Source organism: Phalangium opilio, unplaced genomic scaffold, assembly GCF_054372755.1.
Source record: "Phalangium opilio isolate 3A_F unplaced genomic scaffold, DU_Popi_V2 ptg000113l_1, whole genome shotgun sequence".
In the NCBI taxonomy this organism is placed as follows: Eukaryota; Metazoa; Arthropoda; class Arachnida; order Opiliones; family Phalangiidae; genus Phalangium; species Phalangium opilio.
This window is the reverse complement of record NW_028324209.1, coordinates 1,623,591-1,645,170: the sequence shown is the minus strand read 5'-3', so window position 1 is coordinate 1,645,170 and position 21,580 is coordinate 1,623,591. Positions and strand designations below refer to the sequence as shown.

At 37.3% G+C, this 21,580-nt stretch overlaps 1 protein-coding gene and 1 long non-coding RNA gene across 3 annotated transcripts in view; both read left to right on the top strand.

The window, feature by feature from the left end:
• Positions 1-1,072: 1,072 nt before the first annotated feature.
• Positions 1,073-7,389, top strand: LOC149623231 (uncharacterized). Of its 2 annotated transcripts, XR_016374674.1 has the most exons (4): positions 1,073-4,654; positions 4,716-4,803; positions 4,940-5,065; positions 5,154-7,389. It is a non-coding gene; the product is annotated as an uncharacterized LOC149623231 (long non-coding RNA). The 2 variants fall into 2 exon arrangements; XR_016374673.1 differs by having other exon boundaries at positions 1,073-4,803.
• Positions 7,390-7,804: 415 nt separating this feature from the next.
• The window catches only part of LOC149623230 (uncharacterized), a 47,824-nt gene continuing 34,048 nt past the window's right edge, over positions 7,805-21,580 (top strand). The window contains exon 1 of the mRNA XM_089852324.1: positions 7,805-8,768. Within this exon, the coding sequence (XP_089708450.1) occupies positions 8,755-8,768 (14 nt within the window). The 5' untranslated portion in view covers positions 7,805-8,754. The remainder of the gene's footprint in view (positions 8,769-21,580) is intronic.

The following is a 21,580-nucleotide window of genomic DNA, read 5'->3' as shown; positions in this document are numbered from 1 at the left end:
AAGCTAAAAGGTATTTAGAGAAATAATTAGCCTAAACGAAATTAGGTTCTTGCGGGACGTCCTGATCTATATTTAGTTCACAAATAAACGCCTGACATTTTTGGCTCATACTCTTTACAATTACAACTAAATAAAAGCGTAAGGTCAACCTTTGACCCCGTGCAAGGACAACGGATAGTTGTATACCTCCCCTCTATTGCTTCAATCTGAGTGAACGAAATTATAAGACACGTCTAACAAGCTTTATGATTTAGTATCTCTCAAAAGCTAGTTTTCCTTTTTCTTCATTTTATACATTCGTAATTTCGAACGTAATACAATTTGATAGGGAACCCCCATTATCTCTAGAAATTCTAGGCAGCCGAGAGAAAGAAAGCGAGAAGAAAAAGCGAGCGGCTGGGTAATGGGCCAGAATGGATGACTTCCATATATCGGGCCCTTATTATCTAGTTATGCCTAGCGCGCCTTAAAAAAAATACGGCAGTTTCACCCCCCCCCCCCCGAAGGTGTACGGAACTACATAGTATACAGACAAGATCCTCCCATCGTGACCAAGAAAGTGACTCCTATTACAGACATCCTAGATTAAATTACAGCTCCGATTTCATTTTCACGCTCCGACGCGCACCATTATTTCGTTTTTAGAGCTAACGCTTGCAAAGGCTTAGCATTCGCGTTTTAATGGTTTTCATTTTTCCTTACGTTTGTTACGTATCGCCAGGGAGTTTTGGATAGATTTACGTTCCTAACACTTAACGCTAATCGTTTCTACGTACAGCGTGCGTACGTTTCGTTCGAAATTGTAATTGAATCAAATCAGATCAATAAGAACTTGTTACGAGATATAATTAGGCTTAAAACGATTATTTTTAGGTTGGTAAAAAATAATAAATTTAGGACTTACCCAAGGTTAAATCCAGTCTTAAAAGTTGTCACGGAATGTTTTGAACTCGCTTTTAAAAATTTTAGGTTCGTTTCGTTGCGATCCAAGGCTTAATCGTATCGTAAGAACTTACGATTATCAAGCCACAAGAAGCTTGCTGGTTCAAGGGTTACGAAGCAGACGAATTTAAAGAATCTGCAGGGTGAAGCGGGAAATTTTTTTTTCTTTAGTTTCAAAGAACTATTTGGAACAAAAATAAAAAATAGGCCTAAAAATTAAAAACCCCAAGGGGAATATTTTAATATACGAATATAATTTTTTTTATTTTGTAATTTAGGCCTAATTTAAATTATGTAAATTTCATATTCATGACATAATACATAGTTTACAGGCGTAGAGTATTCCTACCATTAACACCAGGAGATCAAGCGACTTAGAGTGTAAAATCGTCTGCTATTTTACACTCTAAGTTGCCAGGTCTCCTTGTGCAAATGGTATGAATCCTCCACGCCTGTTAACTATGTATAAGGGCGTATCTGTATTGTCAAAGCATGAACTAAATAGTGATTGTTCACTATTTCGTTCATGGGCAGGCATACCTAAATTTCTAAAATCAACGAGGCCGGAATAAGGTATTCATGAAATTGAAAGATCGCATGATTCGGGTGTGACAAGATACCACCCCATGAATGGCTGGCCAGATGGTAATTAGTTTAAAATAAAATAACAAAAAAAAAATACCATCGAAGACTTAAGCTCGTGGTTCATTGTTTTATAATCACAGGTTTCTATAGGGGGTGACCTCTCGCTGAAAAACATCTGTACCAAACGCCGGCCTAATATTAATTTGAATTGAACCCTAAATAGCGTGGGACGATCCAAAAACGTTTAGAATTATATTTTTAGAAATAAGAGTAGATATTTGGTAATGAAATAAAAATTATTATTAATAGCCTAGAGGGCTGTATCTCGATACAGGGAGCTGAGAGGGAGTTCTGCTAATAATAAACAATAGTTGCGAGTGTAAAGAGGATCAGCAAATGGAATATTTTTCTACATGCTCGTAATGAGCTTAGGGGAAAAGAATTTTAAGTCTCAGCTTTAAACCGCGAGTGCTGAATGTCCTTCATATACGACCCCCTTGCTGGTGCGTACGTTACTTTTTGTATCTATCCCCTATAGGGTCTTTGCGTGTGACGTCAATATACCTTCCCCCTTTCCTCTCCCCTTGCCGGCTCCCCGCTCTGGCCACGTTAGGACGCCATGTTGGCATCCCCTGAAAACCGGTTTTCGCCCCAATTTCTTCCCCCTTTTTACTCTGGCGGAAACACCCTATAGGGTTTATAAGATTAGTGGTTGAAACACCTCAATAGGTGTTTGTATAAAAGGGGAGGTGATTCTAAAGAAAATGTGTGACGTTTAGCACCACGTGACGTCCCTCTCGCGAATCACGACGGCGCGACTCTCCCACGTCACGTCCCTTTCGCGAATCACGACGGCGCGACTCTACCACGTGAGGTATGCAGTGACGTTTCGTGTACATTCGAACCGACGGGGTAGACGCTCTGGATCTTTGTGTACACCTGATTTCAAAAGAGTTCAGCTTTGACAGTGCATTGAGTTCAAAGCCTTCGGAACTCACAGTTCAGCTTTGACAGTGCATTGAGTTCAAAGCCTTCGGAACTCACAGTTCAGCTTTGACAGTGCATTGAGTTCAAAGCCTTCGGAACTCACAGTTCAGCTTTGACAGTACATTGAGTTCAAGACATATTGTACACCTGAGTTCTCAAGTGTCTCCCCTTCTATTCGAACAGGCAGATCAAGCCACCATCCTATAGCTTCAGATATTCCTGGGCTGTCTCCTTGTCCTTTCTAGTTTTTTTCTCCCTGATAGATTCAAGTTCAATTTCGTTCAAAGTTCTCTCTTAACAATTTTTAAACTGTCACGAATTGAGAGAGGGAAAAAAACGAAACCGAAATTCATTATGGGTATTATAAGAGCATCATATTTCATCTTGACCTAGGTCTACTTTATTTTTCATGATTTTCAAGGTAATCTGTCAAAATATTGGTGAGCGCCTAGCATTTTTATGCCGTCTATAATTCGACAGCAGGCACTGGCTGATGTGACGCGCGAAGGGAGAGAAAATGGAGGGAAGAAAAAGGTCTTCCAACTACCCACGTTTAAATATAATTGTTACGTTAAATTACGGGACCTTTTTCTCTCGTATAAGTGACAAAATAGCTTGACCTTAAACATCTTCCTGGTTCAAAAGATTACATTACATAAAAACAACCACTTTTCATTTTTTCTTTCTTCTACCTTTTTGAAACAGCACCGGAGTTTTCTAAAAATAACGAAGATGTAATACTTTGACGAAACAATGTGTCGCTTATTAGATGAAGTCTTTTTTCGGTTCCCTTGATTGATATCTACAGTTTACAGGTTTAATCTAGCCTTAAGTGGTGACCCAAATGAAAATAATGAGGTATGGGTTTTTATTAAAAGTGAATTATCTCGAGTACTAATTTAAGCGCGTCCAAGAACTTTGCATCATTGGATAGAAGACCACTTGGTCTGTAACACCTTAAAGGGATTTACTTGGAAGTATTTGTAAGTTAGAGTTATCACGTTTTAAAGTTGGAGTTCACGAGGTAACCCCGTGAAAATAATCATTAAAATCTAATTATCTCAAGACCTAATTGATGTATTCTTTAAATTTAAGTACCATTCGATAGAGGACAATTTGAGCAATCACACGCCTTGAGAATTTCCCAAAATACATTGTCAATCCTTAGTTAAGACGTTTCGAAATTGCTCTATTTGTCACGCTTCTCTATTGAACCCTGCAAGGATATATTGTAGTCTGGGGTTAGAATAAATAGCTAGCTATATATATTCCAGTCTATCAACTGAAAGGATAGCTCGAGCATGACTCGAGGCTCTCTTATCAAAAGAGAAAAAAAGAGTAATAACTTTGGGCAGCTATCACGAATCGCCTACGCAGATTATTCCATCCATCTAGATCGAAACGGGCACGCGACTATAGCTAGCGCGGGGGCGTCTCGTAAAACCAAACCAATCCAATGCTAAAATACATACATTTAGGCTTAGCGATATAATAAAGGGGGGGTGAGAGAATAGGGGACGGAAGTTTGGCGCCTATTAGACGATCGCTAGGCCTTTGTTTCTAGTAATACATACATATATCCCCAGAGAAAATACATAACATAACGTAATCCCCTCCACCCAAAGTCAATATTAAAATTCCACGGAGAATATGTATACACGAACGACCATTTCACCACTGAAACGATAAAAACAAACCAATCATCATAAGATAAATAGTTATAATGTAAGTTGGTAAATGCCCCACTTCGTCCAAGTTCTCATTGGTTCCAAAAACCGGTTATTATGATCAGTCCCACTGAATGCAATTAAAAGTGGATAAAGATTTCCAATCTTGTCGTCAAAGGCACTAATAGCAGGCTGCAGGGATGAATGAGGTAGTATGGAGTGGAGGTGACGTCACGATGGCGACCTGAAACTCTCCCAGTGTACCTCGGTAGGCGATTGTTAAGTGCTGCCGCGTAGCGCCATTGTATTTCTACGAGAACTAGCTTCTATTTTTAAGACAGAGGGGGCGTCCTTGACGATTGCGTACTGTACGACTGTTAGCATGATGGGAGAACTTAGGTGACGTTGGTAGGTTACAAAGGCCACGTTATACGTATGGAGATTACCACTCCATCCCTCTCTTCTTAAAGCTGGTATAAGCGACATTTATACTTTAATTTCGTATTTTACAAGGTTCCACTTCGTTCCAAACAGATATCCATACTCATAAGTTCCATAGACCGGTTACTATGATCAGTCCCACTGAACGCAATCTCCCGTTCTCCTCCCTTTCCCGCTAAAGGTGAGTTGCGCGTCCCGTTAGTATTAACCAACTTCTCATATATTCATTCTCCTTGGTAAAATAATTTCTAAGAATTGTATTTCTTTTTCTGTCCGAATTTGGGTTAAGCCTAAAGTTTTAAAGTGTTTTTAAATAGGGTGATGACAGCTCGATGCCCTTGACTGCGTTAATATCAATAGAAAAAGAAACTAAAGCTGCCATCACGGCTCTTATAATCTTGGAAAAAATAAACCAAGGGGTCAAATTCTGCTTAAATTGTCGAGTAAGTGATTTGAAATTAAAAAAAAGATAGGTTCAAAGTCATATAATATATAATTCCGTGGATTATTTTGTTTTGTTTTTCACTGCAGCAGGTTTTTTGAGCGGAATTCTAAGTGCAGCGAGAGCGCGCAGGAAGTTATTATATTTATTGAGGAAATGGGACGGCGCCAAAGTGTTCGGTGTTGTTGAAGTTTTTTCAATGAATTTAAAGTTTATCTACGTGTCGTCGTGGGTGCAATCGACTCGATAAAATAAATAACAATTATTATATACGCTGATAAGGCGTATTTCGTCTTATTTAAACAATTTAATAAACCTCGCATTGCTCGAATTTTTGAAATAGTTGACGAATATTGCAAATTGGAACCAAGAAGTGATATATAGCTTATAAGGGAGAAGGTATAAGATGCCTAAGTATTAGCGCGCCATAGTCCCAGTCCCCCTTTCAAAAAAACAAGGGGGGACGTAAAAGGAGGCACCGGGCTAATTCGCCTCTCCTCAGTCCGAAAATACGCAATTTTCGTCATTCGCGTCGCGCTGACGTGCGTTTTCAAGAACCAATGAGTTGCTGGTTGTAATTTAGAGGCGGGGATTAACTCCGGACAGGCTACGTTTGGACTGGAGATAAAGCTGGAAATGTGGCGAATTTATACCTTCTCCCTAGTGAACTAGATATCCCTTCTTGTTGAAACAAATTGCGCATTCGACTAAAATTTATTTCACGATATTTCAAACTTCCGAAATTGAACGAGTCTCAAAGATCTCTCTCAATCTCATTTGCCACTATTTTAATTTTTAAACCCAAAAGTTATCGCGTCATTTTCATTTTAAAAAATATAGACCAAAATACGACCCTTTAGACAGAATTGCGCCAAATTTTTCCCGCCTAAAAAGACTCGCCATAAATCGACCCTTTAAAAATCGTTCACCTTAGATGGATCTTTCCATTCTTTCGGAAGCGCGGGAGCCCGTGCAGTTTCCGGACGTAGTTACTACGTCAAAATGACGTAATGGGGCTTCCGTATCCGACCCGATAATCTGCACCGGAAGTAGGCCTTTTTCTTTCTTCCTCTCGATTTTCCTTTCATCATCCTTTGTCTTGTAAAAAAAAAGAAAGAAAGACCGAGCGGGGGATGAGAGAGAGAGAGCGCGAGGCTTTTCTCGCGTTTTGATAAGAGATTAAACTGGAGCGCGTGCAGCTAGCTCGCTTGCAAATCGCTTTTGGCGGGAGAAAGGCGAATTTCGCGCCTTGTTTAAAAACCGCACGAGATGGAAAATGGTTAACCTACCATGGCAACCGACTTATGACGTCGAGCGTCCAGGATACTGTCTTCCTATCTTCTAATTTATATCATTCTTAATTTTTATATAAAAGATGACTGGTTTCTGTAATATGACTCAATTCCTGTCATATAAAAAGCTTGGCTAAATTTGTATCGTATATACTCAAAAAGGAAATTCCAAAATTCCTGTGGTTTTTATTTTATTTTCGGACTTTGCATAGCTTTAGTTAAGATGTCACTGGCATTATGTTACAATAATATGAAGTTTTTATAAGAATTTTAATATGTCAATTTGTTTATAAGATATCGGGTTTTTGCAAGTGTTTTGGGGTTTTTGAGAACGATATTAGCATACTTAAGTTTTTTTTTTAAATCAAAACATTGCAATTTTAGAGTGGTTTAAACTTAAGAAACCGAGATTTTGGTGTGTTTTGAGTTGGAGAATTAGATTGAATGTATATTTGAGCTGAAGAATATACGTTTTATAGTGTTTTGAGCTATAGTTAACGCTGGTTTTTAGGTGTTTTGAGCTATAGTTAACGCTGGTTTTTAGGTGTTCTGAGCAAGAGAATGCAATTTTCTGCGTGTATCGAGCAAGAGAATGCAATTTTCTACGTGTATCGAGCAAGAGAATGCAATTTTCTACGTGTATCGAGCAAGAGAATGCAATTTTCTGCGTGTATCGAGCAAGAGAATGCAATTTTCTGCGTGTGTCGAGCAAGAGAATGCAATTTTCTGCGTGTATCGAGCAAGAGAATGCAATTTTCTGCCTGTATCGAGCAAGATAATGCAATTTTCTGCCTGTATCGAGCAAGAGAATGCAATTTTCTGCGTGTATCGAGCAAGAGAATGCAATTTTCTGCCTGTATCGAGCAAGAGAATGCAATTTTCTGCCTGTATCGAGCAAGAGAATGCAATTTTTTGCCTGTATCGAGCAAGAGAATGCAATTTTTTGCCTGTATCGAGCAAGAGAATGCAATTTTCTGCCTGTATCGAGGAAGAGAATGCAATTTTCTGCCTGTATTGAGCAAGAGAATGCAATTTTCTGAGTGTATTGAGCAAGATAATGCAATTTACTGCGTGCATTGTGAGCAAGATGTATATGTTTTTGTGTTTTAGCTAGATAACGTTGGTTTTCAGGTGTTCTGAGCAAGAGAATGCAATTTTCTGGTTGTTATGAGCGTGATAATACATGTTTCTGGGTTTTTTGAGCTAGAAAACGCAAACTAGCGAATGTTTACAAGTAGAGAACCCGCGCAGCTTCATTACCTTCCCGTCAGACGTCACCAGCAACTACGAACCCAATTTCAACAGCCTAAACTCCCAAAAGCTCCGTTAAAAACAGAGTACTTCAATACCTGTTATACCTCAAACGAATGGAAAAAACCATTTAAATTCAAGGAAATTGATTTTCCCGTCTTCCCTACTTTCCATAAAAGGCAATAAAAGACAAAAAACTTGACAAACAAAACCCTTATTACGCGGAATTGAAATCAATAAAGGAAGCTCTCTACAAACGGCATAAACCACCTACCCGCGGCGGGAGAATCGAGTAAGATGCGACAAATTCAAAGGACGAAACAATACACTAGGTTACGTCTAATCCGAACAGGTAGATGGAAGACTGGAAGCTCTAGGATTGGTTGAAACGAAAGGCCCACGTGACAACAGTGACACCTTTGGGCTCCGTTAAGGTTATTTCCTTTCCCCGCTAGCGCGCGCGCGCTCGCCTTTTTCGCGCGTTCAGTCAAACTATCTTTTTTGCGGAGCCGAGAAACTGGGCGAGCGATCATCACACGTGTTCTAGGCCGCGAACGGAGAAGGTCCAAACTATACTTCGATCCAATCCGACTCAAATTCCCAATACAAAGTTTTAACGTTACAACCTCAATTTTCTACCTTACTTACCGCGACTTAAGTAATTAAAGGGAACGTCCAGTTTTCTAGCTCCCTTAAGTTAAAAAGTTTCGCTTTAATTTTCTATATTTAATTATCAATAAATGATTATTTTTAATTAACCGATAGGCGATTTTATTATTTTTTCGATGAATTGAAAGGTTTCTTTTTTCGGTGGAAATTTTGAGAAGTTTGTGGGGGTTTTGCGCGAGCGCGAGAGTTTCGTTGAGATTGAGATGTGCTTAAGGATTAACTATAGAACCGTAGCAGAGTGTCGTGTCGTATTATTTGTATTAGCATCGTCAAAGCTCCCCGTTCGAGCCCTTTCGAGTTTGCAAATTCAATTTTGCAACTTTCGTAAAAACTCGAAGACGAGAGATTCTTCTTCTTCTTCGGTCAGTTGTTTCGCCAAGAGTGTCCAGCCAGCGAGGGGGCAAACGCCGCCGCTCCGATATTCACGCGCTGGCTTGGCCCCACCAACCATATCCATGACAGTTAACCTTACCAACCCATGTTTATAAAAAAGTAAGTCTCCTTCCTTCCTTACTCACTTTCATTTACTTACTAAAGATATTTCAAGTTATTATTTAAATGGTTTTTCAATCATTTTGCGGGGTTTCGGAAATTGTTTCAAATGCATATATTATTATTTGAAAATACCTTGAAAATAGCAATATTTGAATAAGAATACTTTGAAAAATAGCAATATTTAAATAAAAATCCTTTTAAAAATAGCAATATTTTTAAAATAAAAATCCTTTGAAAAATAGCAATATTTTTAAAATAAAAATCCTTTGAAAAATAGCAATATTTTTAAAATAAAAATCCTTTGAAAAATAGCAATATTTTTAAAATAAAAATCCTTTGAAAAATAGCAATATTTAAATAAAAATCCTTTGAAAAATAGCAATATTTAAATAAAAATCCTTTGAAAAATAGCAATATTTAAATAAAAATCTTTTTAAAAATAGCATTATTTAAATAAAAATCTTTTTAAAAATAGCATTATTTAAATAAAAATCCTTTGAAAAATAGCATTATTTAAATAAAAATCCTTTGAAAAATAGCATTATTTAAATGAAAATCCTTTGAAAAATAGCGACATTTAATTATAACTACCTTAAAAATAGCGATATTTAGATATAAATACCTTAAAAATATTAGTTATTAATTTATCCCAATTAGCCGACAATACGTTCTTTAATTAACTTTATTTAATTAACTAAAAGAAGAAAACCTAGAACAGAGCCGCTAAATCTCTTGATTGAATGTGTTATTTATTCGCGATACTTGAACCGAACGATAAATAAATTAAACTCTTCGAGAGATAAAATATCTTAAACGAGCAATTTAACTACGACAATTACGTAAACGTGGCCTTGGTCCTCTTACAATATTCAAAACAGTCATAATCACGTCTAAGAATTAAAAGAATTTCAAATACGTATCTTAATTCAAACTTATTTAGTGTATAAAACCTTAATTAATCGAGCTATTATTTTTAATTTTAATTAATAGAGCGTGGCTAAGAAATAATGGTCATAATTTTTAAGCGTAAAAATACCGCATTAAATATAATTTCTCCCTAAAAATAAATATTTAATTTTTTTTGCGCGCCAAATTTAATTTGTGTGGTAGGCGCGTCAAAATTACGGGAGGCGCCTTTACAGAAATATTTCGCGCCCAAATTACAAAGTTTCACAACTTAACGAGTCTTAGGAAAATAGATAATCTACTATTTAAGTTACTTAACCCCGTATTACCAAATTACCCAAAATTAAGGCGGTATACATAAATGTTTGTCTTATGAGTCGAAGCTTATATATGAAATATGAAGGCTAAGAAAAGTCATCAAATTACGTAATAATGTCCCTTTTTCTTTATTTTTGACAAATTAAACCCTTTAAAAAAAAGCGTTATTTAGATTATAGTTTTTAATAACAAAAACAAAAAAAAAATATATATTTTGTTAAAATAAGGTAATGGCAGTCTTTCTATCATTGACTATATATTAAGCTCTACGGGGGTGTCATTTTGTCACTAGTCTATTCCAGTCTGGGAAATAAGGATATTTTTTAAACTAGTCCTTAGGACCAGTGACCCCCTAGGGTCCGATATAATAAACTGGTCTCCGGACTGGTCCCATGCTTTGTTCTCTTATAGATTTGCAATTAATAAACTGGTCCCGAGGACCAGTAAGCCCCACTTTTTGAATTAAAAACTAGTCCAAGCAATTAATAAACTGGTTTTGGACCAGAGGAATTAAGTGTGCTATTTCCCAGACTGGTCTATTCTATAGACCCTTTTCAAAAGAAGAAAGGGGGGGGGGACGCGACGTTTGTGTCGTCTGCTCGATTTCTTCCACCACGTCAGTGTTCTTAAACTCTCTATTAAATATTTGACTGGTAAACAATATTTTCCAAAACATATTCTAAATTTACACGTGTGTTAGTTGTGATAGACCCGCTTTATCTTATCATATGATTTAAAAGTCTATTCGTTGAAGGCTATTCTTTTATTTCATATTTCGAAAATAATAAATTGCATGGTATAACTTTTAGATTTATTATATTTTTAATTCATTTCGACTTTGGGGAGTATTTTTCCATAGAGCAATTTAAGCTATACAATATAGATGTTAAAATCGATTTTGGACCCGCCGTTGTCGTAAAAAAGAGCTAGCGGGGGAACCGATATCTCCGATTAGAGCGAAAACAAGATATTACTTGCACTAGAAATATTATCAAATGTTAGATAATAATATTCTTCTATAAGTTTTTAGGGACAGAGGCATAAATCACACGCAAAAAGCTTTTCGGTAACAATGTATACATACATATCGTTTTTCCCTGCTATGCTTAACCGTATTAGTGCCTTAAATGGGGGGAGGGGGGTGCAAAAAATTAAAGATAGCAAAGGCCCCTCAGTAAGCTTCTAACATAAATTAATTAAAAAAAATTTGACTTTTTTCTTTTTTTTTACTTCTATGGGCATTTCAATCGTGTACCGTGTTAATAACCTCTATATCTTTATCAGACGTGAGGTATTAGACGTAAGTATGACGTCAAATGTTAATTTTAATTTAATACACATTACATTAACATTACGGGAGGGTGTCGGGTCACAACTGCAAGATCCTGTAGAATAACATAACCTAGTAGAAAAACCTCGTTTTCAGTGAAATTTGACGAATTTTAACAATTGCAATAGCACGTGCTTTGCAATTGCGCATTAATACCGTGCAAGTAATCTGCCACCATGGAGCAGTATTAAATTTGACGAGCGTATTTAATGCAATTTCGAAAGGGAAATTCGCTCTCACTTAAAGCAAGAAGTGATATCTAGTTTATTAGGGAGAAGGTATAAGGTGCCTAAATATTCGCTCGCCATAGTCCCAGTCCCCCCTTTCAAAATACAAGGGGGGACGTAAAAGGAGGCCGGGCTATTTCGCAGCCTCTCCTCAGTCAGAAAAGTAATTTTCGTCATTAGCGTCGCGCTGACGTGAGTTTTCAAGAACCAATGAGATGCTGGTTGTAATTTAGAGGCGGGGATTAACTCCGGACAGGCTACGTTTGGACTGGAGATAAAGCTGGAAATGTGGCGAATTTATACCTTCTCCCTAGTAAACTAGATATCACTTCTTACTTAAAGAAAATTACTCCATAGAAAATACCAATGGAAAACGGCATAATATTCGTTAAGTATAGTTTCCAATTTCGACTTCAGGAAGATTATTTTAGAGTAGACTACGTCATTCGATTGTCGTACTTTTGGTTATGACGTTACTTGTGTTTTTATCAAAGAGATAATAATACACAGCGCGGCTGCTTTATGTCTCCTAAAAATACAGAAATGCGCCCGAAGCTAGTAACGACGACAATTTCGGTATTGTTTTATTCATTAGAGAGAAATTTTTTGTCGCCCAAGATATTAAATTAAGCCAGTTTTTTATATATATATATTTTTTTTATTAAGCCTTGGTGTGTGTGTATACGTGTTTGAGGGGAAAATATAATGGTACACCTTTAATTTTAAGGGTGGTTAATACACCCCATTCTTTAAAATCGTTAATTAACAAAAGGTTAATTGCATTAATTATATTTTTCATTCATAAGCAAGAGGAGCTTTAATGAAGTTGCCGAGCTCAAAGTCTAAGCCCCATTTAGACTTTTGGTGAACTGAATTTCCAACGTTTAAAGCAAATGTTTGTAGTTAAACGTCTAAGCTTAATGCAATAACGTTTTGATACATGTTAAGCCTAACATAAGTAGAGTTACGATTAGATTTGTAAGCCTAAACAATAGATAGCTTTTATGAGATTTTTAGAGAATTTCCCTCTCAATTTTCCAAGCCTAACGCTCAGTTCCCACCATTTAAGCCTTATTCCAAGCAGAAGTCGCAAATCCCTCCAATGAATCACTGAAGTTCTTAAGAAATTTCAATTCTATAGTCTTGGTTTCTTTTAAAATCCTTATAATCCGCGCAATCATATCTTTTGAATTGTCGCGTTTCACTTTTCCCTTAAAAATGCGGTTTTAACGAGATTATTACGAAGTCTGTATCGTGACAACAGTGTCACTCTTCATCTTCAAACATCTTAACAGGCCCGAGATAAGAAACCGAGTACTTTCTTTGGACCCACGAGATCTCTCTCATCTCAATCCCCTCTCCTAAGATATGATCCGTTAAAAGTGAACGAGCCAGTATGCCTAAACAACTAAACATTTTCTAAGCCTAACTTACCGCATTCATCTCGTTAAAAACGCTTGATTAGGCTTACGTCTAATCAAATTTGTCTCTTAGGCTTAACTGAATTAAATATTAAAGAATATTGTAAGCGTTCTCTTTCAGTTTTCTAATCCTCTATAGGGTTTATAAGATCCATGACTCTCGATCGGGGGGGGGGCCCTCGATCGCTAAATATTTCAAGAGTGATTTGCCTCGCGAGTAAAACCTAATTTAGATATGGAGGTCAAGTTTATGCCGCTTATCAAAAAATGATGTCAATGTTCCTTACGCAAAATTGGGGAGGTTAGCAGTTTTTTTTCCAAAATTAATAGATGTAAAGGCTGAGACGAGGCAGGGCAGCGATTTAAAATGAAAAGGTCCAAGCAAGGTACGATATAAAAGTTATTAAGACTGTTTCAACCATAAGTTCGTAAGGTACGTTCCATAAGTTTGTCCCGGGTCATGAAGTTACGTAGGTCATAGATTCTCGTAAAGGCGCTCTCAAAAGCTTAGTATAGACTAAATAGCAAGAAGATGGACTGCAAAACCCGGTGTAGTAAATTATCGAACTAGCTCGAGCTGTAAGTCTCTAGCATTACGAAGTATATTAAGTGTCATACTCGTGAAACATATAAACTTACGTTTGTACGAATTAAATAAGATACCCTTGTTAACGCTAGCATCTAAATACTCGCAATTTGAACTCTTACACTACAGTATCCCAACTTAGAGCAAACTTGGAGTGACCGTTTAGAGTGTGCCGGTAACAACGTAAAAAAGGTCTTATTTTTTCCTCAGGTTCAAAAGATTTTAGCCGCTGAGAGAGTTTTAACACCGATTTTTTGGGGGGAGGTATATACCAAGATGCAAAAGATTGTAGGCTCTTCATATATATATATATATATATATATATATATCTACACGGGCCATTTTCAACCAGGTTCATTTCAACCCCAAAATTCCGTGAAAAGCCCATTTCAAACCAAACTATTGAGACGCTTACCGATGTTACATAGATATAAGTACAAAATAAAACCTTAAATACACAGTTTACAACACTAAAGAGGGTTTCATGCCGTTCCTCTAGTGTTGCCAGTCAAGAGGCTGCACCAAGAAAGGCTAGCAGTTCAGTTTGACTCGGTACTTGACCAACTTGACTCACAGAGGGCCTGATAACACTGCGCCGATGTTTAAGCTGCGCTGCAGAGAAAGGGGGAGGAATTTTCTTTAGCCCCCCCCTTTGATGTAAACTATTAATAGACGTATCCAAACCAACAGACGATATTTATTATATCTATGTGTATTATCATCATTCCTCACTGTACTCTGAAGTGAAGGTACGCGAGGCACACCATTGTCCCGGTTGTAGTTGTTTGGGCCCCCATCGCCTTGTTACCACCCAAAAATATTTCTTCTTAGAATCCAGGGGGTCCTAAAGGTCGTAATTACCCTTGGGCAAAATAGTTGTACCGTACCGGTGTGTACGCGCGGCGTACCACGCCCGATTGTAAGCGTTGACATTTTAAAGTACTTTTAAAGCTACGAAATTACAGGTTGATTCTTTAGTTATCGGTTCTGGTATTTTGAAAAATGTTTCAAATACAAAATATCGCCTGAAAAATGTTGGGTCTTAGTGAGTGCTGGAGAAATTTCCTTAAACGGTTTCTTAATATTAAACGGGCTCTAGGGTTGTCAGTAATATGTAAGTGAGAGAGTCTCAGGTTTGGAACTGAATCGAACAGAACTACCTGTTTTCAGTCTGTTGTAGACAGAACTCGCAAATGACTGGCGACACTTGTGTCCGCACTCTATCGGACTGAATAAGGTAGGCGTTGGGACAACAAATCATTTGGGACTCGGGTTAAAGGGTTTATGTATCCTCCCTGCGTATAAAAGGAAAGAAAATAAATGAATTCGTAAAGTCATGGTCGGTATTTTTAAAACAAATCACGTCGTTGCTCGCTCGCCAGCTCGCTATGGCATCGTCGTTAGCGCGGTTAAAATTCCTTCCGATTAGGGGAGGGCTACAGTCGGAATAAAATAGTCATTCATAATGGGCCCGTTACACCCTAGCCCTCTCCCCTCCACCGTTTTGACGGATTATTAGTATGGATATGGAAATTTAAAATTCACCAGGCACCGCCTCCATACAAAGGCTTAAAATTGAAACGGCAAATACCAAGCGATTCGGAATTCCAACAGTGCCACTAGCCATTCTCTGACGTTCGCAGTTTGCGTTTGTCCCCTTGACTTGTAGACTAGTCAAACGCGAACCTCAAACATTTGCTTTCCATACATAGGAAGGTTTAACGTCGGACGTCTAACCTTTGTTAGAATCACTCCTTCACGTTTGCCGTTTGCGTTTGCCTCCCAGAAATTAAATTAACGAGTTAATACGAGTCAAACGCGAACGGTGGTCGTTTGCTTTCAATTGCAGGTTAACTAACTCCTCGACGTTCTCGTTTGCCAGTCAAACCGCGAACGTTGGACGTCTATACCTTGACTATGACCTCCGCCGTTCGCGTATGCTTTAATATACTTAATATCTCAATTTAAACTTTGAATAAAAACGTTTCGAGTTGGGTTATTTTTGCGTGGTCCCTATAGCGTCGCGTGTTGGTTGCGTGCGATAAAGCTATCGTTTGTAATATCACGTTGAAAAACGGTTAGGATAAAAAATGGGTTTGTTTATTCTACGTTGGTCATCCATTTTAATATCTTGGCAGGGTTGGAGACAAGTTTAATTAATGAGCGGGTGCTCGCGTTAAGCCTTGCCAATTATAGGCCTAACGTCTGCTGAGACAAAAGACCTTTTAACACGACATGCCAGATCAAGCCACGTATATATTAAACAAACCGTTCCGTTTTTTTCTTCTTCTTCTTTCTCTAACTATACTTAATTAACTTACGCCAAAAAAAGAGCTAGGGGGGTTATAAAATTAATGCGTGGTTAATTTAACCTTGAATTTTTGATAATGTTTCTTCATAAATTGATGACATCTGATATTTCGAAATAGGTTATTTTGTCATTTCAGTGGTAAAATAATTGTTTCAAACGTGTAATTAGAATTATAAAATGATTATCACGATGCAATCAATCTATATTTTGTAGCCTCAATTAAGCCCGGATATTCCAATAGCAAAATTTCAACGCTTGAATTGGTAACAAGAATTTGAAATATTTTTCTATCGCATCCCTTTAAAGGAAATTTCAAGAACCTACGAAGACACATCTATAAAGTTAACCCGAATTTTAGGGTGAGAAACTGAGATCACTGTACTGAAGCTCAATTATTTCTTCGACCCCACGTTCTCAAGTCTTAAATGGGTTCTCGGTTATTTTTAAGTACAGGTATAACATTGCGAGAACAACTTGAACTTAGAACCGTGTACTATAAACTCCAAGGGGATATAGAAAAAAAAAATACGTCGGTATTTTATGCAAATTATTTTTGGATAAAATTATGAATAGACCCTAAGCCTTGGTCCACTCCACTTAAGCCTAATTTCCTAAAATTCTCTGGAAAAGCTTTTGACGCGAACTCGCGAATCATAAATTAGATTTCGAAAATTAGTCCCTAAAGGTCATAAGGTCATTCTAGTCAGTTAAAAAAAAGTAACGTTGAAAACCTAATCTATAAAGAGCATTAGCCCTTCTTTAACCTACATGGAAATTATTATTGTCAACCTTAAAATGCAGTTAGGGGAATGTATCGAAAGAATAGAAGTAAGAGAGGTAAATAACTGCAAATTGAAAATGACCAAGACGATTTTTCCCACACATATTAGTCCCTCGCGAGTCACAAATTACAGCGAATACGCCAACCACCGGACATCTTAAAAAATAGGCCTAAGGGCTTTCTTTACCTTACCTAGGGAAGACGTTAGGCTTGGCTTGAACTGATATATAGCGGGGTGACCTGGCGTATATCTTTTAATGGTCGCGAAGAATAAAGTAAACGACCCCCGGCGTTGATTTAGGACCCTTTTCGAGGTCCTAAAGAATAGATTTCGGCATCTGACAGCTTAATTTTAGTAACATCTCTTTACCGCCCCTTGGCTAAGAAGCTAAAAAGGATTCCAACTCGCTACCTTGACCAAAAAAAAAATCGCCAAAATCTCATTTCCAACGCTAAAAAGCGTAAAGTGATCTAAAGAGACCGAATTGGGAATAAGGTTTGGGTACCCCTTTGTAATTTTTCACCATAAATCGCTACTGAAGTGAATAGGGGATAAAGCGTGTTTTAAAATAAGTGTTTTTAAGCCTCGGTTTCATTGTATTTTCATTATAAAAGTTTTGGAAGGTAAAAAAAAACGTGGAAGTTATATTATTTTGATTCGCACGAGATATGGCGTGTTGGTTGGGGTTTTATAATGTTTAAAGGGAATGTGACACGTTATCTTAAACTAAGCCTAAAACGACCTCAGGATCTTTAGATTTACCCAAAATGTTCAAAGAGAGGATTGGGGTTTTGCCACGGTATCAGATTCAATCGTACATCGACACCATACTGGCAAGAACGTAACGACCCATTGAGAAAGTTGGAGCTTCAATACGCCTTTAAATTGTCGTGATTTAATTTAATATTAATGTCGTTGTAGAAATGTACTTTAGGTCCAGAAGTCGGGGGAAAAACGGAATATAGTATTTTGGATTTTTACACATTGCAAATAATGTTTTCAAACAAGTGGCGACAACTTGGGCGTACATAATATTGACCTTCCCTCCTGTTAAGCAACCAAACGTTGTCATGGAAACTTAACAAGAGAAAAAATTACCATTACGTAATATTTATAGCTACGTGTGTTTTTGCGCCAAAATTCAAACCGTGCCACGACTTTTCTACTAACCAAGGCCCAAAGTTGTTACTTTACCAGGCTTTCACTTTGGATATGAACAGAAGTAAATAGAAATAAAGTACGTATATCCAGCTTCAGCTAGTGTAAACACGGTTTTCGTCGCAATCAGAGAGAGGCAGGTTATCGAGAGAAATTTTCTTGCTGGCGCCACCACACGGTCATAAAAATAACTAAAATCGTTCAACCTGGACAGATAGTTTCGAGGAAGTGTATTCATCCGCGACTTCTAGCCAAAAACGCGATAAAAAAGCATCACACGACGCCTCGTGAATCCCCTTTGATAGTACTTCGCCCTATATTCACTTCTGATATGAAGTATAGATGCTTTTCGTGTATCCATCCACTCGCAATGAACAACAAACACACTCAAGGCCACTCAAAACTCCGTTTCTATCAGCTAGGTTGTGGTTTCATAATCATTCAAGGAGCTATAAACCGAATATGATACGACCACACCCCTAATATTCATCCCATATAGAATATTCAATAACTGCCAAGGCCCAAAAAACAACTCTTACAAACATTAAAACTGGGACATCGACTTTTAAGAGAGTGGCGTAACTGATTCGACGCGTTAACACGCAGACCACAATCTTCAATTTAATTCGGTTTACCCTTTTTCACGCTAAGCCTAACGCCCTTAAGTCAAACCGGAAATGGAATAAAACACCAACTTCCGGATTTAACACATTATATAGTGAAATATTATTTTAAGAAACGTAATTTTAACGGGCTTAACCTATATATTTAGGCTTATTTTTCGATGTGAGATTGAACTAAAGAAAAAATTAAATGTCGTGTTGATAATTTTAGTTATTTGATCATATTCCCCGCCTTTGTATTCAGTAGATTCTTACGATTAAAAATTTCTCTTAAAATTTATCAATGAGAAAAAAAAAATTCAATAAAAATAAAAAAATCACACGAGAAAAACCCCCGAACTGAACCACTTTGGAGCCAAAAGTTTTGACCCTAAAAAAGGAACTGAAGTGGGCTCTTCAACGATCAGTGACATTAAAGGTCACGTGAATATGAATTGGTCATTCTTTGCCAGGCTAAAATAGCCCAAGTCTTCAAAGTTTGATATTAAAAATTCCACATTCCCTTTAAAAAAAAAAGGTCACCCCATGACCCTTCAAAATTTCAATTCGAAAATGAGTACAAGATATTCAATATAAAAATTTTGACCTTTAATAAGCTTAAACTTTCTAGTAATGGCACCCAATATAACATATCCATATAAAGAAACAGGGTCAAAGCCAGAGAGATGTCAGCCCTGGTAGGACATAATGGGAGAAGATGGGGAAAGAATAAAAAGATATATATACGAAATGAAAAATCTTTTTATCGATTTGTCCGGCGGAAAGGGCGATTTTGGGCCTAACCTCCGGCTCTAACCATGAAGATGTCACCCAAAAAGGGCGGGAAAGAGAGAAAAAAAAGAAAAAAATCAGGCTACGTGACCCCTAGCTAAAGAGGGCGCTTACAAACTTGACAAGACAGCACCCATGAATCTTAGGGGACAGGATAACTTAGACACGTTCGCACTTATACTGGACATCAACCAGAATTTTTAATAGAAATTGACTGAAGACCCGCGCTGTTTATGTCTCTATTATTCATCGAAGCATAATCAAACGTTGAATAGCCAAGTCTTAGGAATTATCACGTATCCCAAACTTTAAAATGAAATCCAAGTCCCCTAAATTCCTAGGAAAATAACCCTAAAATCACACGTGACTTCCGGAAACATGGCTGCCAGTTTCCTAAAAATGGTCTTGTACTCTCTTTAATGCGAACACGAACCAAAGAAGATGTCCCCTAAAATAATTGTAGTGGCGTGGTACCGAGACACAATCTTCTGGACTGACTTTAGGGTGGTCAAAATGACACCACGCTCCAAATCCAACGTTCCCCCACCCCTTTCTTATCCAATCCAATTCTTGAACGATGTAATAAAGCGCGAGGCTTAGTATTAAACGTCTCTTAAACCCTTATAACTCTTATCTCCGCCTTTCACCGTATTAAATCACATTGGTTGAACAATATATAAAGGTGTCACGCGGGAATTGTCAGACACGCTTTAGCGGTTAACCCCGATTTTCCTGGGGACACCACAATTTATAGATTGCTCGCTTGGGGACGTTTCATCTCAAGCATTCCATAATTCCAAATGAAGGAATAAGTCTTTAAACTGATGGAACTTTAAGGATGGGACGCGATAAGTCTTTATTAATGGGCTAGGAACAGAAAAAAAAAGATAAGTTGAAATATAATATCAAGTATAATACTTTGCACTTTGATTTCAATAATTTCGTGACGTCATATATAATCTAAAAATTGCCCCTGAAATCTTTCTTACCTAAGTGACTGTGAAAGATAACAAGTGGTTCTGTACTTAAATTTAAAGGAATGGTAAGGGATACTTCTGTCTAGAATTTTTCCCTTTTTAATCGAAAGAGCGTATAAAATAATGAATATCTCAAATTGGAACCATGTTTCTATCTATAATATTAAAGAAGATACGAGCAATTAAGTTTCCGTAGTTACGTTAGGCTTCTCCTTATTGGACAAATCCGTCAGGTGGTACTAGGCGTCCAATAGGGGTCCTTCGCTGAGAAGCCTAACGCGTAGTGCCATCCATTACGGAAACTGAATTGATTGTATATTCTTTAATATTGTAGATAGAAACACGGTTCCAATTTGAGATATTCATTATTTTATCCGTTCTTTCGATTAAAAAAGAAAAAAAAAATAGCGAGGAGTATCTCTTTAATATCTCTTCAAAGTTTACAAAATATCGGGTGAAGGAAATCATTCAGCAATTATTATTTGTAATATTTTGAAAATTAAAAAAAAAAATCGCTGAAATGTCGCAACTATATAGTAAACTACATCTAAACTTTAGAACTACGGGCTAGGTCGTGACTTGGCATAAATGTTTTCGATAAAAAAATGACGTTTAAAAACTTGAAAAATTTCCCAGTTTCATCACAGAGAAATTAACAAAAGGAATAGAAAGCTTGGTACCTACGAGTTTTCGGTTTCCACTTCCGCTTATAGTCATACTACTTGTTACAAAAAGGGTAATGGGAAATAAATTTTGTGTCGAAAATGTTCTATTACATTTTGCCCTAACGGACACCTTTTACAACGTAAGATTGAAGTGTTTTACGAATGACCCTCAAAACTAAAAGACTGATGCTAATTTAATTAAGGGGTCATCCGTAAAATACTCTAATCATAACTCGTAAACGGTGTCCCTTAGGGCAAAATGTCAGAGAACATTTTCGACTCAAATTCACCCGTAGAACACAATGCTCATACAGGGACAAACCTGGAAAAATCAGGGAAATAAATAGTTGACAAAAACCTCAGGGAAAATTCAAGGAAATCAGGGAAATTTGCGTCAAACAGGGGCCGAGTAATTAAGCAAAATGTCCGTGAATATTCCCTCCATAGGATTAACATTACACTATACTTTGGAGGCTCATAACTCTGGTTCTACTAGTGATACGGGGATGTCCTTTGACTACGTAAGAGTCATATTTGCCCCCCCCTCCTTCGTTAACATTTGCTCCATATACGGGAAAAACCTGGAAAATTCAGGGAAGCATATGGGGAAAAACCTGGAAATCTCAGGGAAATTTGTTTTCCAAAAGTTGTATGAACACAATGCTCATACTTCAGTCCTAGCACCCTTTTAGGAAAAGAGTGCCTTTCTATCCCTTTGGCTATATTTGTTTTTG